The 22,171-nt window shown below is 52.8% G+C and overlaps 1 protein-coding gene across 4 annotated transcripts in view; it reads right to left on the bottom strand.

Annotated features, from left to right (window-relative positions):
* Nucleotides 1–336: 336 nt before the first annotated feature.
* CARD11 (caspase recruitment domain family member 11) overlaps nucleotides 337–22,171 on the bottom strand; it is a 140,223-nt gene continuing 118,388 nt past the window's right edge. For 3 of the 4 annotated variants that reach the window (XM_035283207.2, XM_054249011.2, XM_054249019.2), the window contains 12 exons: nucleotides 20,490–20,542; nucleotides 18,354–18,486; nucleotides 17,305–17,506; nucleotides 16,789–16,915; nucleotides 13,620–13,860; nucleotides 12,736–12,832; nucleotides 11,845–11,940; nucleotides 9,501–9,636; nucleotides 7,923–8,102; nucleotides 6,134–6,258; nucleotides 4,016–4,131; nucleotides 337–1,036 (listed from right to left, as the gene is read on the bottom strand). In XM_035283207.2, coding sequence (XP_035139098.1) covers nucleotides 832–1,036; nucleotides 4,016–4,131; nucleotides 6,134–6,258; nucleotides 7,923–8,102; nucleotides 9,501–9,636; nucleotides 11,845–11,940; nucleotides 12,736–12,832; nucleotides 13,620–13,860; nucleotides 16,789–16,915; nucleotides 17,305–17,506; nucleotides 18,354–18,486; nucleotides 20,490–20,542 — 1,711 coding nt within the window. In that variant the 3' untranslated portion in view covers nucleotides 337–831. The remainder of the gene's footprint in view (nucleotides 1,037–4,015; nucleotides 4,132–6,133; nucleotides 6,259–7,922; nucleotides 8,103–9,500; nucleotides 9,637–11,844; nucleotides 11,941–12,735; nucleotides 12,833–13,619; nucleotides 13,861–16,788; nucleotides 16,916–17,304; nucleotides 17,507–18,353; nucleotides 18,487–20,489; nucleotides 20,543–22,171) is intronic. The other variant, XM_035283213.3, reaches the window with a different exon arrangement.

Raw genomic sequence — 22,171 nt, 5'->3', positions numbered from 1 at the left:
GCTGGAGTTACAGGGCAGGCCAGGTACAGACCACAAGGGTCCCCAGGGTCTGTGAGAGGATGGGCCCTTCCCAAGGTGATAAGACAATTTATTGATCTTCCAAATCAGGATGCATTTGAGTCCATGGGGTACGATTAGCAAGTGTCACCCTAATTCCAGGGATAAATGAGGCCTGTCCTGGGACCCTGGGGTGTGTGGTCACCCTACCTTCACCCTACACAGGAACATGGGGCCTGAGTCCCCAGCTAAGCTTGCTGGGCGTGGTTTTCAGGTTAGGAAGGTGGCAACAGCTGAAACCCTTGCAAGCTGTTAACAAAGAAAAAGGGTCGAAACAAAGAAATAATAATATATTTTAATGCAAGAGAAATCATAGCCTGGTACACACCCACTTCCCCGATCTGTCCTGCCTGGGAGTGTGTTTAGGGTGAGTGTGTCCCCAGGACTGGTGGACGCCTGGCTATCAGGGTCCCTGCTCTACTGGTGGCAGCACACTCATCCCACACATTACATTCAACTGCTGCTCTGGTTCTCCAGAGGCCGGCTGGCCCCGGGGCTCTGGCTTGGTGTCCTTTGCTCAGCCCTGTCTCCCTGTGAAGGCCAGCAGGGACAAACCGCTGGGCCAGGTCAGCTGGGGCTGGGGGAATGGACTGTGCCCTGCTCCTCCCCGGGCGCGTCTGTCCCCCCAGGCTCCATCACTGCGAGGGGCAGAGCATCCGCCAGGGCAGCTCTGTGGGCTGCAGGATGCCCCTGCACCTGCTGCATCTCTCTGCCTGGGGTGCCTGCCTCACAGGATGACCCATGCCCACAGCATCTCTGCCAGGGCTGCCCGCCTCACAGCTGGTCCTCATCCACCCAGATGGTCTTGCGCTGCTCCTCGCCAATCTTGTCTTTGACCATGCGGAGCAGCTCCTCCACGCTGCCCCACATGTCAGGTTCCACCGTGGCGTATAGGCACGGCAGGGCCTCCAGCTCCTTCTCCTTCAGCCGGCACATGCGCAGGAACTCCTCCTCCGTCTCAGGCCGGGGCAGCAGCTTTCTGGGAGGAGATGTGCAGGGGCTGTGGGGTGGCTGTCGTGGCACTGGTGTGGCACCACCTGCCTGGCCAGCCCTCACTGCCGCAGCCCCCATTCCTTTCCTGCCTTGCTTCTCCCTTATATCATTTGTGACTCTTAATGCTAGGGACCATGCCCCTTCATGCTGTTCACTGGAAATTCCAAACCCATTCTTTTTATTTTTATTTTTATTTTGAGATGGAGTCTTGCTCTGTTGCCCAGGCTGGAGTGCAGTGGCGTGATCTCAGCTCACTGCAACCTCCGTCTCCCAGGTCCAAGCAATTGTCCTGCCTCAGCCTCCTGAGTACCTGGGACTATAGGCACGCACCACCATGCCTGGCTAAGTTTTGTATTTTTAGTAGAGATGGGGTTTCATCATGTTGCCAGGCTGGTCTCGAACTACTGACCTCAAATGATTCACCCGCCTCGGCCTCCCAAATTTGGGATTACAGGCATGAGCCACTGCGCCCGGCTACATCCTTTTAATTTCTAATTGTGCTAAGATATGCATAAAATAAAATCGACCGTTTTACTTATTCTTTCAGTGAAGAATTTAGTAGCATTAGGTATGTTCTGTGTAGCATTAGGTATACACTGCTGTGCAACCATCTCCAGACTTCCTCATCTTCCCAAACTGCAACTCTGGACCAATAAAATACTCACGCCCCATCTTCCCTCCCGCAGTCTCTGGGAACCACCCTTCTACTTCCTGTCTCCAGGAATCTGACTGCTCTAGAGACCTTATATAAGTGGAATCGGATACAGCACGTGTGTTTTTGTGATTGGCTTATTTGACGGAATAACGTCCTCAAGGTTCACCCATGTTGACGTGGGTGTCAGAATCTCCTTCCTTTTGAAGGCTGAATAATATTCCACTGTATGGGCTGGGCATGGTGGCTCACATCTATAATGCTAGCACTCTGGGAGGCTGAGGGGGAGGATAACTTGAAGTCAGGAGTTCGAGACCAGCCCGGGCAACATGGTGAAACCCCATCTCTAGTAAAAATACACAAATTAGCCAGGCATGGTGGCAGGCACCTGTTATCCCAGCTACTTGGGAGGCTGAGACAGGAGAATCACTTGAACCCGGGAAGCGGAGGCTGCAGTGAGCTGAGATGGCACCACTGTACTCCAGCCTAGGCAACAGAGCAAGACTCCATCTCAAAAAAAAAAAAAAAAACCACCCAAAAAATCATACAGCATTTTTGGTGCAGTACACTCTGCACCACAAACACATTTCCAGGCAGGACGGATGGGGAAGGGGGACTATAGGCATGTACCAGGCTATAATTTCTCTTATATTAACATGTATTATGATTTCTTTATTTCAAGTCTTTTTGGTTAACAGTTTGCAAGGTTTTCAGCTCTTAACACCTTCCTAACCTGTGTGGACGGGCCCCATTGTGTGTATTCACTCCCCGCTGATGGACCCTTAGGTGACTTCCAGGTTTTGGCTATTGGGAGTGACGCTGGTGTGAATGCCGGCGTGGAAATATCTCTTAGAGACTCTGCTTTCAGTTCCCTTGGGGATATGCCCGCAGGTGGGTTGATGGATCCTGTGGTCTTCTATTTCTAATTTTTGAGGAAGCGCCATGCCGTCCTCCACAGGGGCTGCTCTACTTTGCACTTTCAGCAGCAGCGTGCTGGGTTCTGACATCTAACCTCCTCACCAACACTTGTCAGTTTCTGCATTTTCAGTCTTAGCCAGCCTAAAGGATGTGAGGTATTGAGTGGGGATGTCTGTCTCTTTTGCTCACTGCTGGGTTCCCCAGAGCCTAACCCTTCACAGGAGCTCAGTAAGTATCTGGTGAAAAGAAATGAAGGGGCCTAACCCCTCCCAGTCTCAGTGATTCCCTCTGTAAAGTGGCAGCAGGACATTTATTTTGCAGATGCATGTCAGGAGGGGCAAGGATCTGAGATGAAGCCGCTGGAGGGCAAGTCTGTCCTCATCACCCAGGCTCCAAACCTCAGCACCATCCTTTTTTTTTTTTTTTTGAGCTGGAGTCTCTCTCTCTTGCCTAGGCTGGAGTGCAGTGGTGCAATCTCAGCTTATAGCAACCTCCACCTCCTATGTTCAAGTGATTCTCCTGTTTCAGCCTCCTAAATAGCTGGGACTACAGGGGTGCACCCCCACATCCAGCTAATTTTTGTATTTTTTTTTTCTAGATAGAGTCTCACTCTGCCACCCAGGCTGGAGTGCAGTGGCACAATCTCGGCTCACTGCAACCTCCACCTCCTGGATTCAAGTGTAGATGGGATTACAGGCATGTGCCACCACACCTGGCTTATTTTTGTATTTTTCAGTAGAGACGTGATTTCACCATGTTGACCAGGCTGTCATGAGGTCAAACTCCTGACCTCATGATCCACCTGCATCGGCCTCCCAGAGTGCTGGGATTACAGGCCTGAGCCACCATGCCCGGCTTAATTTTTGTATTTTTGGTAGAGATGGGGTTTCACCATGTTGGCCACGCTTGTCTCAAATACCCAGCTTCAGCTGATCCGCCCACCTTGGCCTTCCAAAGTGTGGGATGACAGGTGTGACCTACTGCGCCTGGCCTCTCGTTCTTTGGAACCCCAGAGTAAACCCTTTCCTGAATCTTGCAGGCTTGGTCCTGAACACAGGTCCAGAGTCGGACTGCCTCTCATCGCCTCCCAGACAGGATCCTCACTTACAGCCGTGGGTCTCGCTGATGCATCCTGAAGGCCTTCCCTGACCACCCCGGGTGATGTGCACTCCACCCCGTCCCTCCTAACTCTTGTCCCCCATGATGTATCCCATGTGTGTGAGTCACCACCTCGGCCGCTGCCCTAGGTGTCAGCTCTGAAGGGACGGTCCCGTACTTGGTGAGGGTTTACTAAGGGGTGCATGAGGTGGGGCACACAGGCATCCTGTCCTCCACTGAGGCTTGATGGGGTGCTAGGGACAGGAGGGGCAGCCCCCAGGGGTCTCGGAGCCCTACCTGAACCTCTTGATGTTCTTCTCACACACCCTGATGAAGAGCACGATGGGGTAGATGTTGGCCTTGATCAAGGCTCTCGCGCAGCTGATCCCAGCCTCCAGCAGGCAGTGCTTGTTCTGCGGGCACAGTGGCTTCAGTCAGCAGCAGCCCACCCACCTCCTGCTCCTATGAAGGTGCATGTGGTGGGGCCTGGATGCAGGGTTGGGGTCGATAGTGGGGTGGGAGCCCTGAAAGCCACCTGCCACTGATCCAGGAGATAAGACTCCCCATGAGTCAGGATACTCCAGGACTCTGCTGACCACAGTGCTGTTCATGGGCAGAGATGAGGCCCCGGCTGCGGTGAACCAGGTGGTGTGAATGAGTTTGAATGAAACACCTGCTACCAGCCTGGCATGGTGGCTCACGCCTGTAATCCTTGTGCTTTGGGAGGCTGAGGCGAGCGGATCACTTGAGGTCAGGAGTTCGAGACCAGCCTGATCAACATGGCGAAACCCCGTCTCTATTAAAAGTACAAAAATTAGCCAGGCGTGGTGGCATGCACCTGTAATCCCAGCTAGTCAGGAGGCTGAGGCACGAGTATTGCTTGAACCCAGGAAGCGGAGGTTGCAGTGAGCCGAGATGGTGCCATTGCACTCCAGCCTGGGTGACAGAGCAAGACTCTGTCTCAAACACACACACATACACACACACACACACACACATACACACACACACAAAACCCCCTAAACACCTGCTACCCTAGCCAGCCTTCAAGTAAGAGGGTAGGGAACACATGGGGGAGGCAGTCAGGCTGGCCAGTCCCAAGAGTATCTGCAAGGGTCCTCAACCAGGAGCTCATCATTTTGAGAAAGGACCATCTATGTTTTGCTGAAGGCATTGCTTAAAAAAAATTCCACCAAACGTTGGCCAGGCACAATGGTTCATGCCAGCAATCCCAGCACTTTGAGAGGTGGGAGGATTGCTTGACACTAGGAGTTTGAGAGCTGGGCAACATAACAAGACCCTATCTCTAAAAAAATTTAAAAATCATTAGCTGGGCATGGTGGTGCATAACCATAGTCCTAGCTGCTCGGGAGGCAGTGGGGGAGGGTTGCTTGAGTCTAGAAGTCTCGGCTGCAGTAGGCTCTAATCGTGTCACTGCACTCCAGCCTGGGCAACAGAGCGCGACCGACTCTAAATCAATACAACATTAAACTTTGCATTGGAATGGAACATAAATAGAGCATTTTAAGTTCGCAGCTCAATAAATTTTGCACACTGAACACAGCCTGGAACTAGCATCCGTGTCTGGAGGCGGGAATGGCCAGCCCAGAGCCCTGCTTAGCCTCCCGCAGACCCCTGCTCTCCATTCCCTGCCAGCAGGACCATGGCCTACATTTCTAAGAGCACAGATCTGTGGGACAGCCGTCGGATCTTCTTTTCAGCTAAAAACAATCTTGGCTCAAGCCCTGCCCACTTGCTTTTTATCCACTCCAGCTGTCAGAATTTCCTAAACTGCTGTGGCCCAGACTTTAAAAAACACCATCACTTGCTCTTGGTGTCCCCAAGGTCAGCGTCCACCATGGAGCCAGCCCCTGGCAGCTGGGGGAGCACACCACTAATGCAGAGTGACAACTCTTCCTTCATCGGGTGCTGGGATGAGGAAGAACTCAATGCTTAGGTCACGCCGTCTGCCTCAAAGACTCTATAATGCACACGATCTCTGCATCGTCGCTAATAACACTTGTGACGTCCCATTTTCCCCTTGTTTGGTGAATGGGATACCTGTCACCTTCACGTTCGTTCTGCCTCTTGCCCTGATGAGCTCATTCTCTATCTCTGGCCCTTGTTATCACAACCAGACACACACACACCTCTAAACAATGCGAACACACACCAGCTCAGGGAGCCACCACAAATAGAAAGCAGCTCCAGAGTAAAAACTCACGTCGGAGCCCAGGGGATAAAGGGGCGGAGAGGGAGTTGACACAGGGCAGCTGCTGGGACAAGGAGGAAAAGTCTGGCCACGGGGAGGTGAAAGTGGCTCTTTATCCCACCTCTGTTCTTGGCCCAGGTGGATCTCATGAGGATTATCACGGAGGGTCCCGGCCCTGTCCAACCTCCCAGCCCTCATCTCACCTTGGCAGCCACAGCTTCGATGTTGGAAGGGGAAATGCATTCGAACGTGTTGGGGTTCTTCTCTCGGGAGTAAATGATGGTCTCCATCTTCTGCTTTCTGAGGAACTCATCTCTTGTGACGATATCTGCAGAGAGAGGGGCCAGTCCTGAGGGTGGTATGAGTAGCCTTGAGTTGGCCATCCCACCCAGGCCCTGCCTGCCACATTCTGATCTCTACAGAGCTCAATGTCCATCTGCTTCCAGCCATGTTTAAACGAATCTTGTCTCTCCTCTACTAGACTGTGAAGCTCTTTGAGGGCAGGGCTGAAGTTAACCTTCTTCACGCTCCCCATGGCAGCTCATAGAGCAGGTGCTGGGCAAATACTCATGGTTTGGCTTCTCAGCAATACCTTTCATTGGACACAGCAGCTCGGGCACCAATCATGAATAAATCTCCTGTTTAACCCACCCACCTATCCATCCATCCACTCATCCATCCACCCACCCACTCATCTGTTCACCCACCTATCCACTAGGTGGTGTTCTACCCAACCACCTATCCACTCATCCATCCACCCATCCATCTACTATCCACCCACTCACCCACTCATTCATCCAACCATCCACCAATCCATCCACCCACCACACCCATCCACACATGCACTCATCCATCCATCCATCCATCCATCTATCCATCCATCTACTCATCCACTCACTCACCCACTCATTCATCCAACCATCCACCAATCCATCCACCCACCACACCCATCCACACATGCACTCATCCATCCATCCATCCATCCATCTACTCATCTACCCACTCACCCACTCACTCATTCATCCATCCATCCACCAATCCATCCACCCACTCACCAATCCACACATCCATCCATCCATCCATCCATCCATCCATCCATCCATCTATCCATCCACTCATCCACCCACCATCTACTCATCTGTTCACCCACCTACTTATCTACGCAACCACCTAACCACTCATCTATCCACCCATCCATCTACTATCTACCCACTCACTCATTCTTCCATCCACCAATCCATCCACCCACTCACCCATCCACCCATACACTGATCCATATACCCACTCTTCCATCCATCCATCCACTCATCCATCCACCACCCACTTATCCATCCACTCACCTACTCATCTACCCACCCAACTATCCACTCATTCATGCACCATCCACCCAGTCACTCACTCATCTGTCTATCCATCCACCAATTCATCCACCCACTCACTCATCCACCCACCCACTCATCCACCTACCCACCCGCCCACTCATTCATCCATTGACCTACCCATCCACTCACTCACTTATCCATCTACACACCCATCTACATATCCATCCATCCACTCATTCATCTACCCATCCATACATTCACCTACCCACTCATCCATCTACCCACCCATCTACATATCCATCCATCCATCATTCATCTACCCATCCATCCATTCACTCACCCACCCATCTATCCATCAATCTGTTCACCCATCCATTCACCCATTATCCATTCATCCACCCATCCAGGGGGAGGAGAGATGGGGAGGAGAGATAGGGAGGAGGGAGAAGCAGAAGGAGGGAAGAGAGGGAGTGGAGGATGAGGAGGAAGAAAAGGAGGGGAGGATGGAAGTGAGGAGGGGGAGGGGAGGAGTGAGAAGGTGGAGGAGGGAGAAGAGAAGAGGGAGAAGGGAGGAGGAAGGAAAGGAAAGAGGGAAGAGGGGGAAAGGGAAGAAGGAAGAGAAGAGGGGAAGTCATCCTTGTCCATGGCTCCCACAGGGCGGACTGCTCACCTGACTTGCAGATGGTGAACTCCATGGCGCCCCCCGAGTTGAGCAGCCTCTGCACCAGTGTCTTGGCCAGTGAGGTGGGCGTGAAGAGCACGGGCCGGCGGCGCTCACAGTAGAAGGCACGCACCAGGCTGTAGGGGATGAGGCTGAGGTTCTTGCCCAGCTCGCTCTCAGGGTCCAGCTCTGGCAGGGGCAAGAGAGGGTGGTGGTCAGAGCCCTGGGGCACTGAAGGCCTTCCAGGGAGGCTGGGACCCCTGGACTGGGTCCTGGAGGCCACCGTCAGTGTGGAGGCCTGGCTGCTGCCCCAGGCATCAGTTTCTGAGGTCACCTCAGGCTGGCACTGCTTGGGGCTCATGTGCTGGGGACGGGAGGCATGGTGGGAGGCAGGCAGAGTGTGTGGCAAATGCAGGAACCTTGGCTGAGCTCTGGAGGGAAAGGTTGCCTTGACAGATGATCAAGGAGGGCTTCTCAGAGGAAGGGCATGGACTGGGTACAGCCCAGCAGAGTGGAGGGCAAGGGCAAGGAAAGCAGATGCTGGCGGGTGCCCACAAGGCACCAGAGTCAGTGGGCAAGGCCCTGGGCGTCTCCCAGGAGCACTGGGAGGGACAACTTGGCCTCAGTTCCGCCTTCTTAGTCCCTCTCTGGCTGGGGTCGGGGAGCCACACAGAAGCCCGGGGTTCAGATGAAGCCACCCCAGGCAGCCTGAGGAAACACTTCCCAGAAATGGGCAGCCTGTCCCTTGTCCCATGTGCTTTTTATCATCCCCTGTCCTGGCTGCTCCAACTCCCAAAGGGCCAGCTTGGGGAGCTGCCCCAGGGCCTCCTCTGAGATCTAGTCCAGGCTGTGGCCTCCCTTTCCCTCAGCAGGGCCAGCTGGGGCCAGCGGCCCCTCGCTGGCTTGATAAATGGCAAGAGGCACTCAGTGGGTAGAGAAATCAATAAAATGAACACTTCACAGCAAACAGCCCCAATTAACATGGGCACCCAGGCGTGAAGCAACCACAACGAGCGTCGTTAACAGGCGAGCTTGGCGGGCCGTTGCCCCGAGGCAGCCTGGTCCTCACAGCCAAGGCCAAGCTCCATCACCCTTTCAATTTAATTTTGTCTTTCATTTTTATTTTTAGAGATAGGGGTCTTGCTGTATGGCCCAGACCAGAGTGACTGTGCAGTGATGTGATCTTGGCTCACTGCAACCTCAACCTCTTGCTCAGGTGATCCTCCCACCTCAGCCTCCCGAGTAGCTGGGACCACAGGCACATGACACCATGCATAGCTATTTATTTATTTATATATTAAAAATTTCATTTTTAATGCTTTAAAATATTTTATAGTTATGTTTCTCATAGAGATGGGGTCTTACTATGTTGCCCAAGCTGGTCTTGAACTTCTGGCCTCAAGCAATCCTCCTGCCTTGGCCTCCCAAAGCATTGGGATTACAGGCGTGAGTCATGCGTGCCCACCCTCCTCTCCCTTTTGAGGACTTCCAGGCCCCCTCATGAGGACCGATGTGCCCTCAGGTTAGGGTGAGGCATGTGTGACTGTGGCTGGGGGTGGTGGGAGGGGCCGGGCGGCCCCCATGTACCTTCCTGCTTCTCAGTCAAGAGCTTGGTGGCATCCAGTGAGGACCGTGCCAGGCTCCCCAGTGGGCTCCCCGAGATGATGCGGACCCGTTCATTGCTGTTCATCCGCTTGTACTTGTTCTCGGACCTGCTGACAAACTGGAGGAGCAGAGGGAGAGTCAGGGGAGGATTGTGCTGCTTCCCCTTCTTTTTTTTCTGAGATGGAGTCCTGCTCTGTTGCCCAGGCAGGAGTGCAGTGGTACAACCTCAGCTCACTGCAACCTCCACCTCCTGGGTTCAAGCGATTCTCTTGCCTCAGCCTTCCAAGTAGCTGGGACTACAGGCACGAGCCACCATGCCCCGCTAATTTTTTGTACTTTTTAGTAGAGATGGGGTTTCACCATATTGGCCAGGATGGTATTGAACTCCTGATCTCATGATCCACCCACCTTGGCTTCCCAAAGTGTTGGGATTACAGGCGTGAGCCACTGTGCCCAGCCCTGCTTCCACTTCTAAACAGACCAGGTGCTGCCTTCAACCCAGGCAAAGCCAGATTTTTGTTCAACCCACTCTGCTCCTGGGGGTTCCTAGGCCAGTCACTTCCCCTACAAAAGCAGGAGACTTCTAGCAGGTGGCCCGTTAGCCACTGGAGAGAAGTCCTGAGTCAGGAGATGAGTGAATCAGTAGCCAGGCTGTCTTCCCTGGCCAGGCCCTGGATGAATCTCAGGTCAAGCCCAACTGCACCCCCACGGGAGCGTCAGGCACAGCTCTGTGGGCACTGTGGGACATGAGCTGACCTGGCCAAGAAGACCCCTGACTGGAAGACCCTGTGGGCAGGGACAGCCCACAGACTGTCCCCCTGATGGGCATGTGCGGGACAATGTCACCTCCCTCTGACACTGTGGTTATCATAACTTTCTGCCTCAGTATCCCCAACTTTTCTGCGGGACACCCACTTTTTTCTACAATTCAGAGGTGAGCCCTGAAGAACAGAAATGGATGCCACAGCAGTGGGCACAGAAGCAGGTTCATGCCATATTCTATGGGCTACTTCGAGCCTCTCCACACCCCTCCTTCTGCAGGAAGGAAAATGCATGGTGTCTGGGAAGTCAGCTGGCTCTCTGTTAACTGGCTGCGGGGCTTTGGATTTCACTTCTTTTTTTTTTTTTTTTTTGAGATAAGAGTCTTGCTCTGCGGCCCAGGCTGGAGTGCAATGGTGTGATCTTGGCTCACTGCAACCTCCATCTCTGGGTTCAAGCAATTCTCCTGCCTCAGTCTCCCGAGTAGCTGGGATTACAGGTGCCTGCCACTGCACCTGGCTAATTTTTGTATTTTTAGTAGAGACTGGGTTTCGCCATGTTGACCAGGCTGGTGTCAAACTCCTGACCTCAGGTGATCCGCTCACCTCAGCCTCCCAAAGTGCTGGGATTACAGGTGTGAGCCATTGTGTCTGGCCCCAAGATTTCACACTTACACAACATTTGGGTATAAAATGCATCATCTCAAATGGTCCTGCCTTTGCCAACCTCTCAGACTTTGCCAGGGTTCCTTTCCACCTGGGTGTCTCTCTGCCACTTGTTTGTGTCTATCTGGATTTTAGGGTCAGGCTGCTCACAGTTTCTCTGGGTTTCCCTGTTCCACCATCAAGATAGTGCAGCGGATTATAACATTGTCTCCACTGGGGTCTAAAGAGTGAGGCAGCTACACAGGAACATGCCCACGGCGCTACATTTTCATACAACTCCCTTGGTTTTTGTCAACTGGTGATGCAAGCAATGATCACAAAGTGTGCTTCTGCATTTATGAGAAATCATTTCTGAAGATAACACACACAATGCTAGTCAATGTTCTTTGTACAATGATCCATGCAAAAAAAATTCCTTTTTAGAATTAAGTAGAAAAGTCCTTTCTGGTCCTGGTGGCTAAAATGTTTCTTATGACTGATAAGATTGAAAGAATCTGCTGGGTTCCCTTTTTCCCTTGACTGCTGGGATGCTCACATAAGTTGAATGCTCAGTTAATGAGGACCTAAACTGGCCTAGACATTTAGGATGTTTGTTTTCATCTCCTGTTACACTGCTTCTGATCTTTCTATTAGTATCTGAACAGCAACTTAAGTTTCTTTTCACCATAAGGTTCCTCAATGTTTAATGAAAGTGGGATTTGCTTCCCACAGGCACAGAGACTGTCTTCTAGCCTGTCAGTGAGAGGATGAAATGAGACAGGAGAGGCACTGTGAAGAGTTGCAAGTGGTGTACAAACACAAGGCACGGTCATTTTGATTTGGGTGTCTCTCATCAGTTGGGAGAGGGCAGGGCCACAGCGGAATGTGATTGAAAAGTCAGCAGGCACTCTGGAGAGCCTTACCTGAAGGAGCTGGCCAAAAAGGAAGCTTGCTCGAGAGAGACGGGGACTGACCCGGGGGTCGCTGGATGAAAGTGCCTCTTCCGGCTGCAGGGTGTTCTGAAATGGATTTATCAATCAGTCAGGCCCTGCTGGGCTTGGCAGGAGGTGAGAACACAGTGATGATAGTGAGAACTGGAGACTTGTCCTCAAGCCCCCTCTGTGCTAACACTTCCGTAGGGAAATCAAAGGGCTGCAGGCAAGGGGCGAGGCGGGGTAGGGGAGAGGAGTCTTGGAGACTTGGGAGATGGGTGACTTGCTTCAACAGAGACCAGGAACGGTAGAGCAAAGGCCTACAGTCTAGCCAGAGCCAGAAACCTAGGCTCACCCTCCTTTTTGTTTTTTTGACAAAGGGTCTTGCTCTGTCACCCAGGCTACAGTGCAATGGCACGATCTTGGCTCACTACAACCTCTGCCTCTTGGGTTCAAGCGATTCTCCTGCCTCAGGCTCCTGAGTAGGTGGGATTACAGGCGCCCACCACCACACCTGGCTAAATTTTGTATTTTTAGCAGAGACAAGGTTTCAACATGATGGCCAGGCTGGTCTCGAACGCCTGACCTCAAGTGATCTGCCCACCTTGGTCTCCCAAAGTGTTGGGATTACAGGCATGAGCCACCGTGCCCAGCCAGACACCAACGCCTTGTCCTGGAAACTCAGGACCTGTGGGAGGGCATGAGAGGTCAGGGCTCCTACAGGCAGCATTCCATTCCTAAGGAACCGAGTCCCCTAGCATTCATCATCCCAGTACAGATGGCTCGCATTTGTTACTGCCTCTAAAAAAGACCTAGGAGTGAGGTTTGAAGCTGGCGAGGTCCCTGCCCCTGCTACTACCACAGGGAGCTTGGGAGACCTACCCGGAGTGCCCGCAGGGTGTGGTGGGCACCGTCCACCTCCTCCCGGCTGCCCCGGTGCATCAGGCGCTGCAGTTTGACCAGGAGAAGCTGCTGGGCTCTGGGGAGCGAAGAGAGGAGCCTCAGGGGCTGAAATTCAAAGGCCAAGCACTGGGAAGCCAGCAGGGCCCAGCACCACACCGGCATGGGTGGGGTGTGGGTCCGACTCTGCATAAGGATGGCCCTGTGACTGGTGTGAGTTCTGAGCCCAAGGGGCACCTGGGGAGAAGACACGGCTCCTCACATCTGTGTCTGGATCCTACCTCCAGCACTGGCTCACTGTGAGGCTGCGGCAGAGTGGGCGAACCTCTCTGAGCCTGTCTCCTCCCTGTAAATCTGGGGTGATGATGCACTCCTTGGAGAAGAGGCCTGAGGTGGGGTGTTCTGGTCTTACAGATGTTGCTGTATGGACATGTAATTTCACAGTATTACAGATGCTGTGGATACCTGCTGCGTGCCTGACACACTACCTGTGCCCAGTCCTCGGAGGCTGGTGCTGTTATAATGACGATGTTGCTGTCAGGATGGGGTCTATGGAAAAGGAATAATGAGTGAAACCAGCAAGAAAGCATAGAATTGAGTGTCGAGTGGTCTGGTCTCTACCAGACAGAAGAGAATTCTATGGGATTCTCGTGAAGGTTGACAGAAAGGTCCCTGGGGAGGCAGGAAGGGCTTCCTGGAGGAGGAGGGCCTGGGGGACCTCGCCGTGAAACAGGGAACACAGTGGCCTTCTTTGGCCTGGGCTTCTCTATAAGCCCCTCTGCTGATGTTCATGGCATCTGCAGCCCTCCTGCCTGGTCCGTCATAGACTCAGGGAAACAGAGACCCCACTCCGGTTCTGGTCTCACCGGCTGTAGCTGGGTATGGTGCCCATGTCCAGGTCATGGCCTGTGAAAGGGTCGACCCGTGCACACAGCCACTCGTGCCTGTCCTGGTACATGGTGTCACGGACATGCACAACATCATCACACTTCAGGGACATGGTGCAGGCGTCCAGCTGGCTCGAGATGTTCAGGTTCAGCCGGATGTAGAATGAGTCCCCTGACGTGATCAGGCCATCCTCCATGTCCTTCAGTAGCTTCCGGTACCCTGTGGAGGAAAAGATGCACCAGCTGTCTATTGGCGTGGGGCCACCCTGACCATCAGAGCACCTCCTAGAGTACCTTACCTCACCACCAATGTGCCTGTGCAATACGCTCCTCTTAGAGCTCAGACCTAGGGGTAAGCTCTACCTCCCCAAGGAAGGGTAGCCATGTTGTTTACCAGTTTCCCTCTTTGTCTTGGCTGCCAGGAAGCTCAGAGCTAAAATTTTTGCCAAGTTGCAATGATCACCTTTACTAGCATTCCTGCTACAATCTTCGTATTTCCCCACCATTATATGGCTGTTTTTTTTTCACTAATGCATAACTCACACATAGTAAACTGCATACATTCTTAAGTACTCAGCTCAGTGAATTTTCACAAATGTGTATGTGTGGGCAGCAACAACCAGAGGTCTCTTTGTCAGTACCTTTCCCAAGGGGGACCATCATTCTAACTGACATTGCTGTAAATGAGCTGAATCTCACTTCACATAAATGGAACCAAGTAGAATGTGCTCTCTTCACTTCCGGCTTCCACTGTTCAACATTATGCCTGTGAGATTTGTCTGTGATGCTGCAATGTAGCAGGAGGACGCTCCTTTTCATGGCTGTATAGTATTCCATGGTTTGTGGCTGTATCCATTCTCCCATGTGCAATTTGCATTGTTTGCAGTTTTGAGCTACTATGAACACCTTTGCTATGAGTTATTTGTATACATTACTTTCTGTGGATATATGAGCTCATTTCTCTTGGGCATATACATGTAAGCGGAATTACTTGACCAAAGAATATCTATCTATCTACCTACCTATCTATCTATCTATCTATCTATTATCTACACACCTATTATCTATCTATCTGTGGATATATGTGCTCATTTCTCTTGGGTACATACACAGAAGTGGAATTACTTGGTCATATCATATCTATGTATCTATATATGTATCTATCTAAATTTTTGTCTATCTTCTATCTACCTATCATCCATCCATTATCATCTATCTATCTTCTATCTATTCATCTATTATCTATCTACCTATCATTGATTAGTCATCTATCCATCTATCAATCAATCATCTATTGATCTGTGGATATATGTGCTCATTTCTCTTGGGTGCATACACAGAAGTGGAATTACTTGGTTATAGAATATCTATCTATCTATCTATCTATCTATCTATCTATCTATCATCTATCTACTTATCCATCCATCATCCATCTATCAATTATCTATCATCTCATCTATTTTCTTTCTTTCTCACCCTTCCTTCCTTTCTTTCTCTCTCTTTCCTTTCCTTTCGTGCCAAATGGTTTCCCAGAGAGACCATGGTACATGTCATTTTAACCTTATTTAAATGTCATCATACTCCCAAGTAAAGTTTTGCAAATACTTTGTGAGGGAGTGGGGCATGAACCATGAACACAATAAATGCAGCAAGCTCTGCTATAATATAAAACCATGATATACACCCTCAAATCAGCTCCACATGCTGAGGCCTGTATAATCCTGCAGAAGCTAAAATGGTTCTAACAGCCAGAGCAGCTTGTCAAATGTCCACACCACATTCCAGGGCCATACCAGCCAGCTGGATTACCTGATGAATGTTCCCACCCACTGCGCATAGAGAAACAGGGATTCCATGCTGGGTCCATCTGGGGGGGTCCTGGCCATCTACCTGGCCAGGGGCTGTTGTGATCACCGTCTGAGTTCTCTGCCTCCTATAAAAACAGAACCTGCACACACAGGACCCTGCCGGAATGAACTTCTTTCCCTGGAATTCCACACTGCAGGGTTGTGCTGCTGCACAACTCTGGGGGGCGCTGCTCACATCCTATTCTGTGGACCCACAGATTTCCTGCTGGGCTGGGAGATCAGGGTGCAGGACTGGGGAGGAGCCTGTCCTGCAAGTAGGAATAGAGCATCATTATTGTCTTTGCACGGGCAGGGCACTGCCAGGAAGGAGCTCGAGCAGGCAGCTCTGGAGAGTGGATAGAGAGAAACTGGCTATTTATGCTCTGCTGAAACATTCATGAGCCCTGGAGGTTAAAAATAAGATCCAGCCACAGAGATAATCATGTAGAAAAACCCAGAGGTGAGAACGAGAACTCAGACTCCTTCGGAGCAGAAAACAAAGCTCAGAGCTCACCGCCCAGACGTCTCAGCTGGCCGAGGAGGAGGAGGAGAGCCCATTCAAAGGATGCTGGTGAGAAGGGAGGGTGAGGTCCGCTTGCCCCGCAGCTGGGGATCACAGAGCAAGAAGCCTGGGGCCCAGAATATGGTGTGAGCAGCGCCCCCCAGAGTTGTACAGCAGCACAGTCCTGCAGTCTGGAATTCCAGGGAAAGAACGTTCATTCCGGCAGGGGGTCCTGTTTGTAGGTTCTGTTCTCACAGGAGGCAGAGAGCTCAGGTAGCCATTGCTAGGGTCCCTGGTCTGGTGGGTGGGCAGGCTTCTGAGATAGGCTGAGCTAAGTCAGGAATCCCCCAGCAGGACCCGACAGGGAACCTCTGTTTCTCCATGCCCAGTCCGTGGGAAGACTGACGCCAGAGCTGCTGCCTATGTACATCAGGGACGGGAAGCCTGAGAGAGGAAGCAACTTCCATCTGCCAGGAGAGGGCTGAGCTGGGCCCTCCGGGGCTCCAATAGGTGTGCTGGAGGCTGGGGATGCTGTCCGGTGGCTGAGGCACCCGGGCAGGTGCATGCAGATGTGGCCAAGGCGCCAGTGTGAGACAGCAAAGCCCTGCTCACGGCTATTGCCATCTCTGTCTGCTATCCCAGACCTGCCCTCTGTACCTCGTGATGCTGCCAGGAGGGGCCCACGCCTTCCACTGAACAGATGAGCAAGTGGAGGCTCTAGGTGGTGAGGTCACTTGTCCAGGTCAGGGACTTGCCTCCCTGGCCAGGGGTTGCTCCAGATGGCCAAGGGAGGTCTCACCTTCATGGTTGACCTTGTAGTGCAGCGTGACAGGGCCGCTGCACCTCTGGATGGTCCAGCGGGCTTCCTCTTTGGTGCATGTGTCCAAGGGGACACTCTGCCTCTCGCCTCGGATGCAGCCTTCTAGCTGGAGAGCAGAGACAGCGTTCATCTCCCGGCTCCATGGGCAGCAGAGCCGCAGGGGCGAGACCGCTCTCTCTACATTGGGTAAAAAGCATCTCTCCCCAAACAAAGACTGGCTCAGTGGCAATGAGGGGAGAAATCATCTCACTTGGGGGTGAACCTGCCTCCTGCCTGCACCCTGGGAGCTTGCAGGAGTCAGTGCCTGTGCACAGGCTGCATAAACACGGGTGGGGAGCTGGGGAGAGAAGGGCTCCCAAGATGCTGAAGGCCTGACCACCTACCAGCTCCCTCCTCCTGCCCAGGGATCTGTGGCTGAATGCAAGGCTTAGGGGCTCCTAAATGTCACCACTGACACTACAATTGCAGCCACCTCCCCTGCTGCCAACCCCTCACCAGCAGCAGCTGGTGGCCCTCTCGGAGGCCGGCTTTCTCAGCCAGGGAGCCAGGCTTGACAGAGTGCACGAAGCTCCCTCGCACGTTGCCCCCCACCAGGGTGAGCTGGGAGATGAGGCTGTCGCCATTCAGCGTCGTGTGCTGCACTGAGGGTCCTGGGCCCCGCACATGCCCCACGGAGGTGACCGAAGGCCGGAAGGGTCTGCAGCGGGAGACAGAATGGCAGTTAGGCAGCTGGGCTGAAGAGAAAAGCCCTACCGGGATACACCAGGGGCTGGTGGCTCACACGGGGACCCCAGTGGCATGGCCTTCTGTGGTTGTCAGGCACCTGGGTGTCCTGGCTCCAAGATTGACTCTTAATGGCTAAAGGAAGTGAGAGCTCACAAGCGGCTGCTGCTGTGAGAAACGCAGATGAGGAGAGGAGCGGAGTGGCTGTGCTAGGACTGGTGTGGGCCATGTTAACAGGGGCTCCTTGAGCACCGCCCACCAGGCTCCAGTGTCATGGACAGGGCCTCCTGGGTATCTGAGTCCCGTTTCTTTGCCTCTGCTGTGTGGATAAGCCCCCGCTCTGTGGGCCTCGATTTTTGCACCTGAACAATTAGAGGGTCAGAGAGTGATTTCATTTTTTCTTTTTTTTTGAGATGGGGTCTTGCTCCGTCATCCAGGCTGGAGTGCAGTGGTGTAATCATAGCTTACTGCAGCCTCAACCTCTTGGGCTCAAGTGATCCTCCTGCCTCAGCCTCCTGAGTAGCTGAGGCTACAGGTGTGTGCCACCATGCCCAGCTAATGTTTAAATTATTTTGTAGAGATGGGGTCTTGCATGTTGCCCAGGCTGTCTGGAACTCCTGGGTTCAAGCAACCCTCCTGCCTCAGCCTCCCAAAGTGCTGGGATTATAGGTGTGAGTAACATGCCTGGCCAGGAAGTGATTTCTGACTGAGAAGTGCCAGGATTGTGGGACCGGCTCTAGGACAGGGGAGCGAAGGGGCGAGGAGGCGAGGGGTGTTTATCTCATCCCACCTTCGACCCGGCTTTCCCTTCACCAGAGTACCTTTCCAGAGAGAACTTCCTGAACATAAGGTTGACCTGCTCCAGGTCGTAGGCATCCAGGCCCTCAGACTGGTGGGAGGAGGAGGAGGAGTGAACGGAGGGGGGTCCAAAGGAGTAGCGCTCGTGACTGTCATCTGCAGAGGCATGAGGGCCCGTAAGTACCAGGGGTGACAGGCAGCTCCAGAGACAGTCCCAAGACCTGCTGGGGTGGCCCCAGCACTGGGGGCAGGCTCAGAGCCCTCCTGCCCTGCCCCTCCCAGCCAGCCTCCCGGGAGATGGGTCTTGAGGTTGCCTGGCGCAGATGGCTGAGTCCCGGCACTGAATGTTTCCAACACAGATGTCCCCCAGCCTCCAGAAGTTTCCTCGTAGTAGAAAGGCTTATCAGGTATCTGGGTTTTAAGATTCCTGGTTTGTTTTTTGTTTGTTTTTTGTTTTTCCTGTATCTGGAAAGGGGAGCTTTCCATTAGCAGTTTCATATTCTAGTTTTTTTTTTTTTTTGAAAGAGGGTCTTACACTCCGGGCTGGAGTGCGGTGGTGTGATCATAGCTCACTGTAGCTTCAACCTCCTGGGCTCAAGTGATCCTCCCACCTCAGCTTCTGGAGTAGCTGGGACTACAGGTGTGCACCACCATGTCCGGAAAATTAAAAAAAAAATTTTTTTTTTAATAGAGACAGGGTCTCACTATGCTGTCCAGGCTGGCTTTGAACTCCTGGGCTCAAGCCATCCTCCTGTCTTGGCTTCCCAAGGAGCTGGGACTACAGGTGTATGCCATCATGCCTGGCTAATTTTTTTTTTGGGGGGGGTCTTGCTATGTTTCCCCTCCTGGCCTCAAGTGATCCACCTGCCCAGGCCTCTCAAAGTGCTGGGATTACAGGCACTATGGCCAGCCTCATTCTGTTTTTGAATTGGACCCCCAGATTTTCATTTTGGGACCCTAACGTCCAACCATCATTCATCAGCTTCCCAGCCTGCAGGGGCCTGAAGCAGGGTTGGGAGAGGAGGGTCTGACCCCGATAAGAGGCCCCTCCCTATCTTCTCACCCCAGGTGGACCCAAAACACCTGGGGGAAAGACACCCACTGCGCAGAATTCGACGTGGCTGGGACGGGGGGAACTGCAAACGCTGCTGGGGGCTGATAACAAAGGCTTCTCTGCAAAGCGAATTTTTCCCGACACTGCAAAATACTTTGGATGGTTGCCCAGGATTCTCTCCCCTTTCCAAAACTCTTTCAATTCTTCTCATTACCCAGCCTCGATTAGGTGCTAACCTCTCTTTAACACCTGATAGCTCTGATGGTGCCCCGTTAAGGAGGACCGCTCATCTTTAGTTTCATCGCCTGGCAGCCTTAGCTGGCAAGGGCTGGGGGAGCCCTGGAATAGAGGGGGCTGGCAAGGTACACCTGGAGGGTTCTGAGCCACAGTCTCCACTGCTGCCAGCTCTGTTGGGGCCAGGGGATGCTGCCATGCTCGGATGATGCTGAGACAGGCTTGTAGGCAGTGATCCTGCAAGCCCACCTTCACCCTCCCTATTGCTCCCCCTCCTGTCTTGCCCCTCCAATGCCGGCCTCTCCGCCTGCATTCTGTACTCCTTTTGCATAGGCTGGTTAATAGCTTAACACATGAATTTCTTATGAGAACTCCCAGCTCCCAGCCTACTCTGCCCTCCTATCTGTTCCAATCTCTGAGGCTCCTTTCTTCATCTATAAAATGAGGATAACAGTAACACTTCTGAGAGTGGTTGTTGACATTAAACTGGAACAGGTATGCAGGTTGAGCCCCTCCATGTGCCTGGCTGCAGTATGTGAGAGCTACCCTTTTTAAAAGCCCAGAACTGGCTTGGGCTCTCTGCACATCGGGTGGATAGACCCCTATTACCCACAAGTTAAAGAACAAGCTTGCAGGGTATCTCTTGGCCATGGGCAAGCCCACCAGGGACAGAGGCTTATCTTCCGGGCTCAAGAGCCACTCTGAGTCCATTCCACACAGTAGGTCTTAAGGACCTACTATGTACAAGGCTGTTGGTCAGAGGCATGTGTGCGGTGGCCCTGTTCTCACAGAACGGCACCTGTGACCCTCCACCTGTGGCCCTCTGTGACCTGTCCTACCCACGACCCTCCCGGATCTGAGGGGCACGTACCATCCAGGTCTAAGGCATCAAACCCGCCACTGTCATTGTCTTCTTCGACTGTGCTGCAAGATACAAGGGAGGGATGGGGAATGCGTGTGAGTGTGACTGTGTGGGTGTCTGTATGCAGGCGGAGGAGGGGGAAGCTTCCAAAAGGTTCTGGGTTTCCAAACGGCCTTGCTTCTGAGAGGGCAGTGTGGGTGGAGGAGGTTGGGACAAAGAGGGGTGGAGGAGGCAGGAGGCTCCCGGGGAGGGTGGGCAGCCCAGAGGTCTTGGAGGTTTCGCCCTCTAGCAGGGGAGGAGGAAAGCTGGGGCAGGTGAAGAGAGGCCCTGTGGGCCCCACCTGCCATTCACTTCTCTCTCACTCTTCTCTGACACAGTGCAGGACTGAGATCCATCTGCCCTGTGTGATGGTCTGGGAGCTGAGCGCCCCTCAGCTGGAGTGGATGGGCAATTGTCTCCATGTTCTCCAAGAACTACTGTTCTTGCAGTAGTGCTTCAAGGCAGAGGTGGCTTTGGTGCAGACGCCACATACGGTTTCTAAAAGCTGCTTTCAACACCTGTCCCCAGCTGGCCAGAGGGAGTCCCCCCAACACAGCTGCTGGTGGAAGGGCTGGCATGGGTCTTTTTTTTTTTTGAGATGGAGAGTTTCACTCCTGTCACACAGGCTGTAGTGCAATGGTGTGATCTCGGCTCACTGCAACCTCCGCCTCCCGGTTCAAGCAATTCTCCTGCCTCAGTCCCCCCAGTACCTAGGATTACAGGCATGTGCCACCATGCCTGGCTAATTATTATTATTTTTATTTATAGTAGAGATGGAGTTTTGCCTTGTTAGCCAGTCTGGTCTTGAACTCCTGACCTCAGGTGATCTGCCCACCTCAATCTCTCAAAGTGTTGGGATTACAGGCATGACCCACTGCGGGTGTGACCCACTGCGCCTGGCCTGTGTGTGCCTTTGCCGCTGATCTCTGGAGTCAGCCAGGGAAGGCCCTACAGGGAAACGCAAACCCAGGCCCCAGAGGGACTAGGGGTGTGAATCCAGCCTCCTTGGCCATTGCTTGCTCTCTGCCCTTCTGGAAACTGCCCAACAGCCTCCGACTTTGTAGGCGACATGCCAAATCTTGGCAGACTGGAAACTGTAGCCTAGGCATACCTCTACTGTGGTTCTCCTTGTGAGGACACTAATGGTTTTCAGGAAGTAAGGAAGGTGGGAGAGGACAGTGGAGAAGCCATTCATGAGTTTCTTTGGTTTTTTGTTTTTTTGGAGACAGAGTCTCGCTCTGTTGCCCAGGCTGGAGTGCAGTGGCACAATCTCAGCTCACTGCAATTTCTGCCTCCCAGGTTTAAAGGATTCTCCTGCCTCAGCCTCCCGAGTAGGTGGGATTACAAGTGCATGCCACCATGTCTGGCTAATTTTTTATAATTTTAGTAGAGACGAGGTTTCACCATATTGGTGAGGCTGATCTCAAACTCCTGACCTCAGGTGATCCTCCTGTCTCAGCCTCCCAAACTGCTGGGATTACAGGTGTGAGTCACTGTGCTTGGCCATGAGCTTCTTATTTTTTGGCAGAAAAAGCCAAGCTCTGGGGCTGTGGGGCCTGGGAACCTGATTTCTGGGCAGCATGGGGACACGGGTCATGGGTTTTATCCTTGTATAGGTAGCTTGTGAACCTGGGGAGGCCACTTCCCTCCTC

Source organism: Callithrix jacchus, chromosome 2, assembly GCF_049354715.1.
Source record: "Callithrix jacchus isolate 240 chromosome 2, calJac240_pri, whole genome shotgun sequence".
In the NCBI taxonomy this organism is placed as follows: domain Eukaryota; kingdom Metazoa; phylum Chordata; class Mammalia; order Primates; family Cebidae; genus Callithrix; species Callithrix jacchus.
The sequence above is the reverse complement of the archived record's forward strand: the minus strand, read 5'-3'. Positions and strand labels throughout refer to the sequence as shown.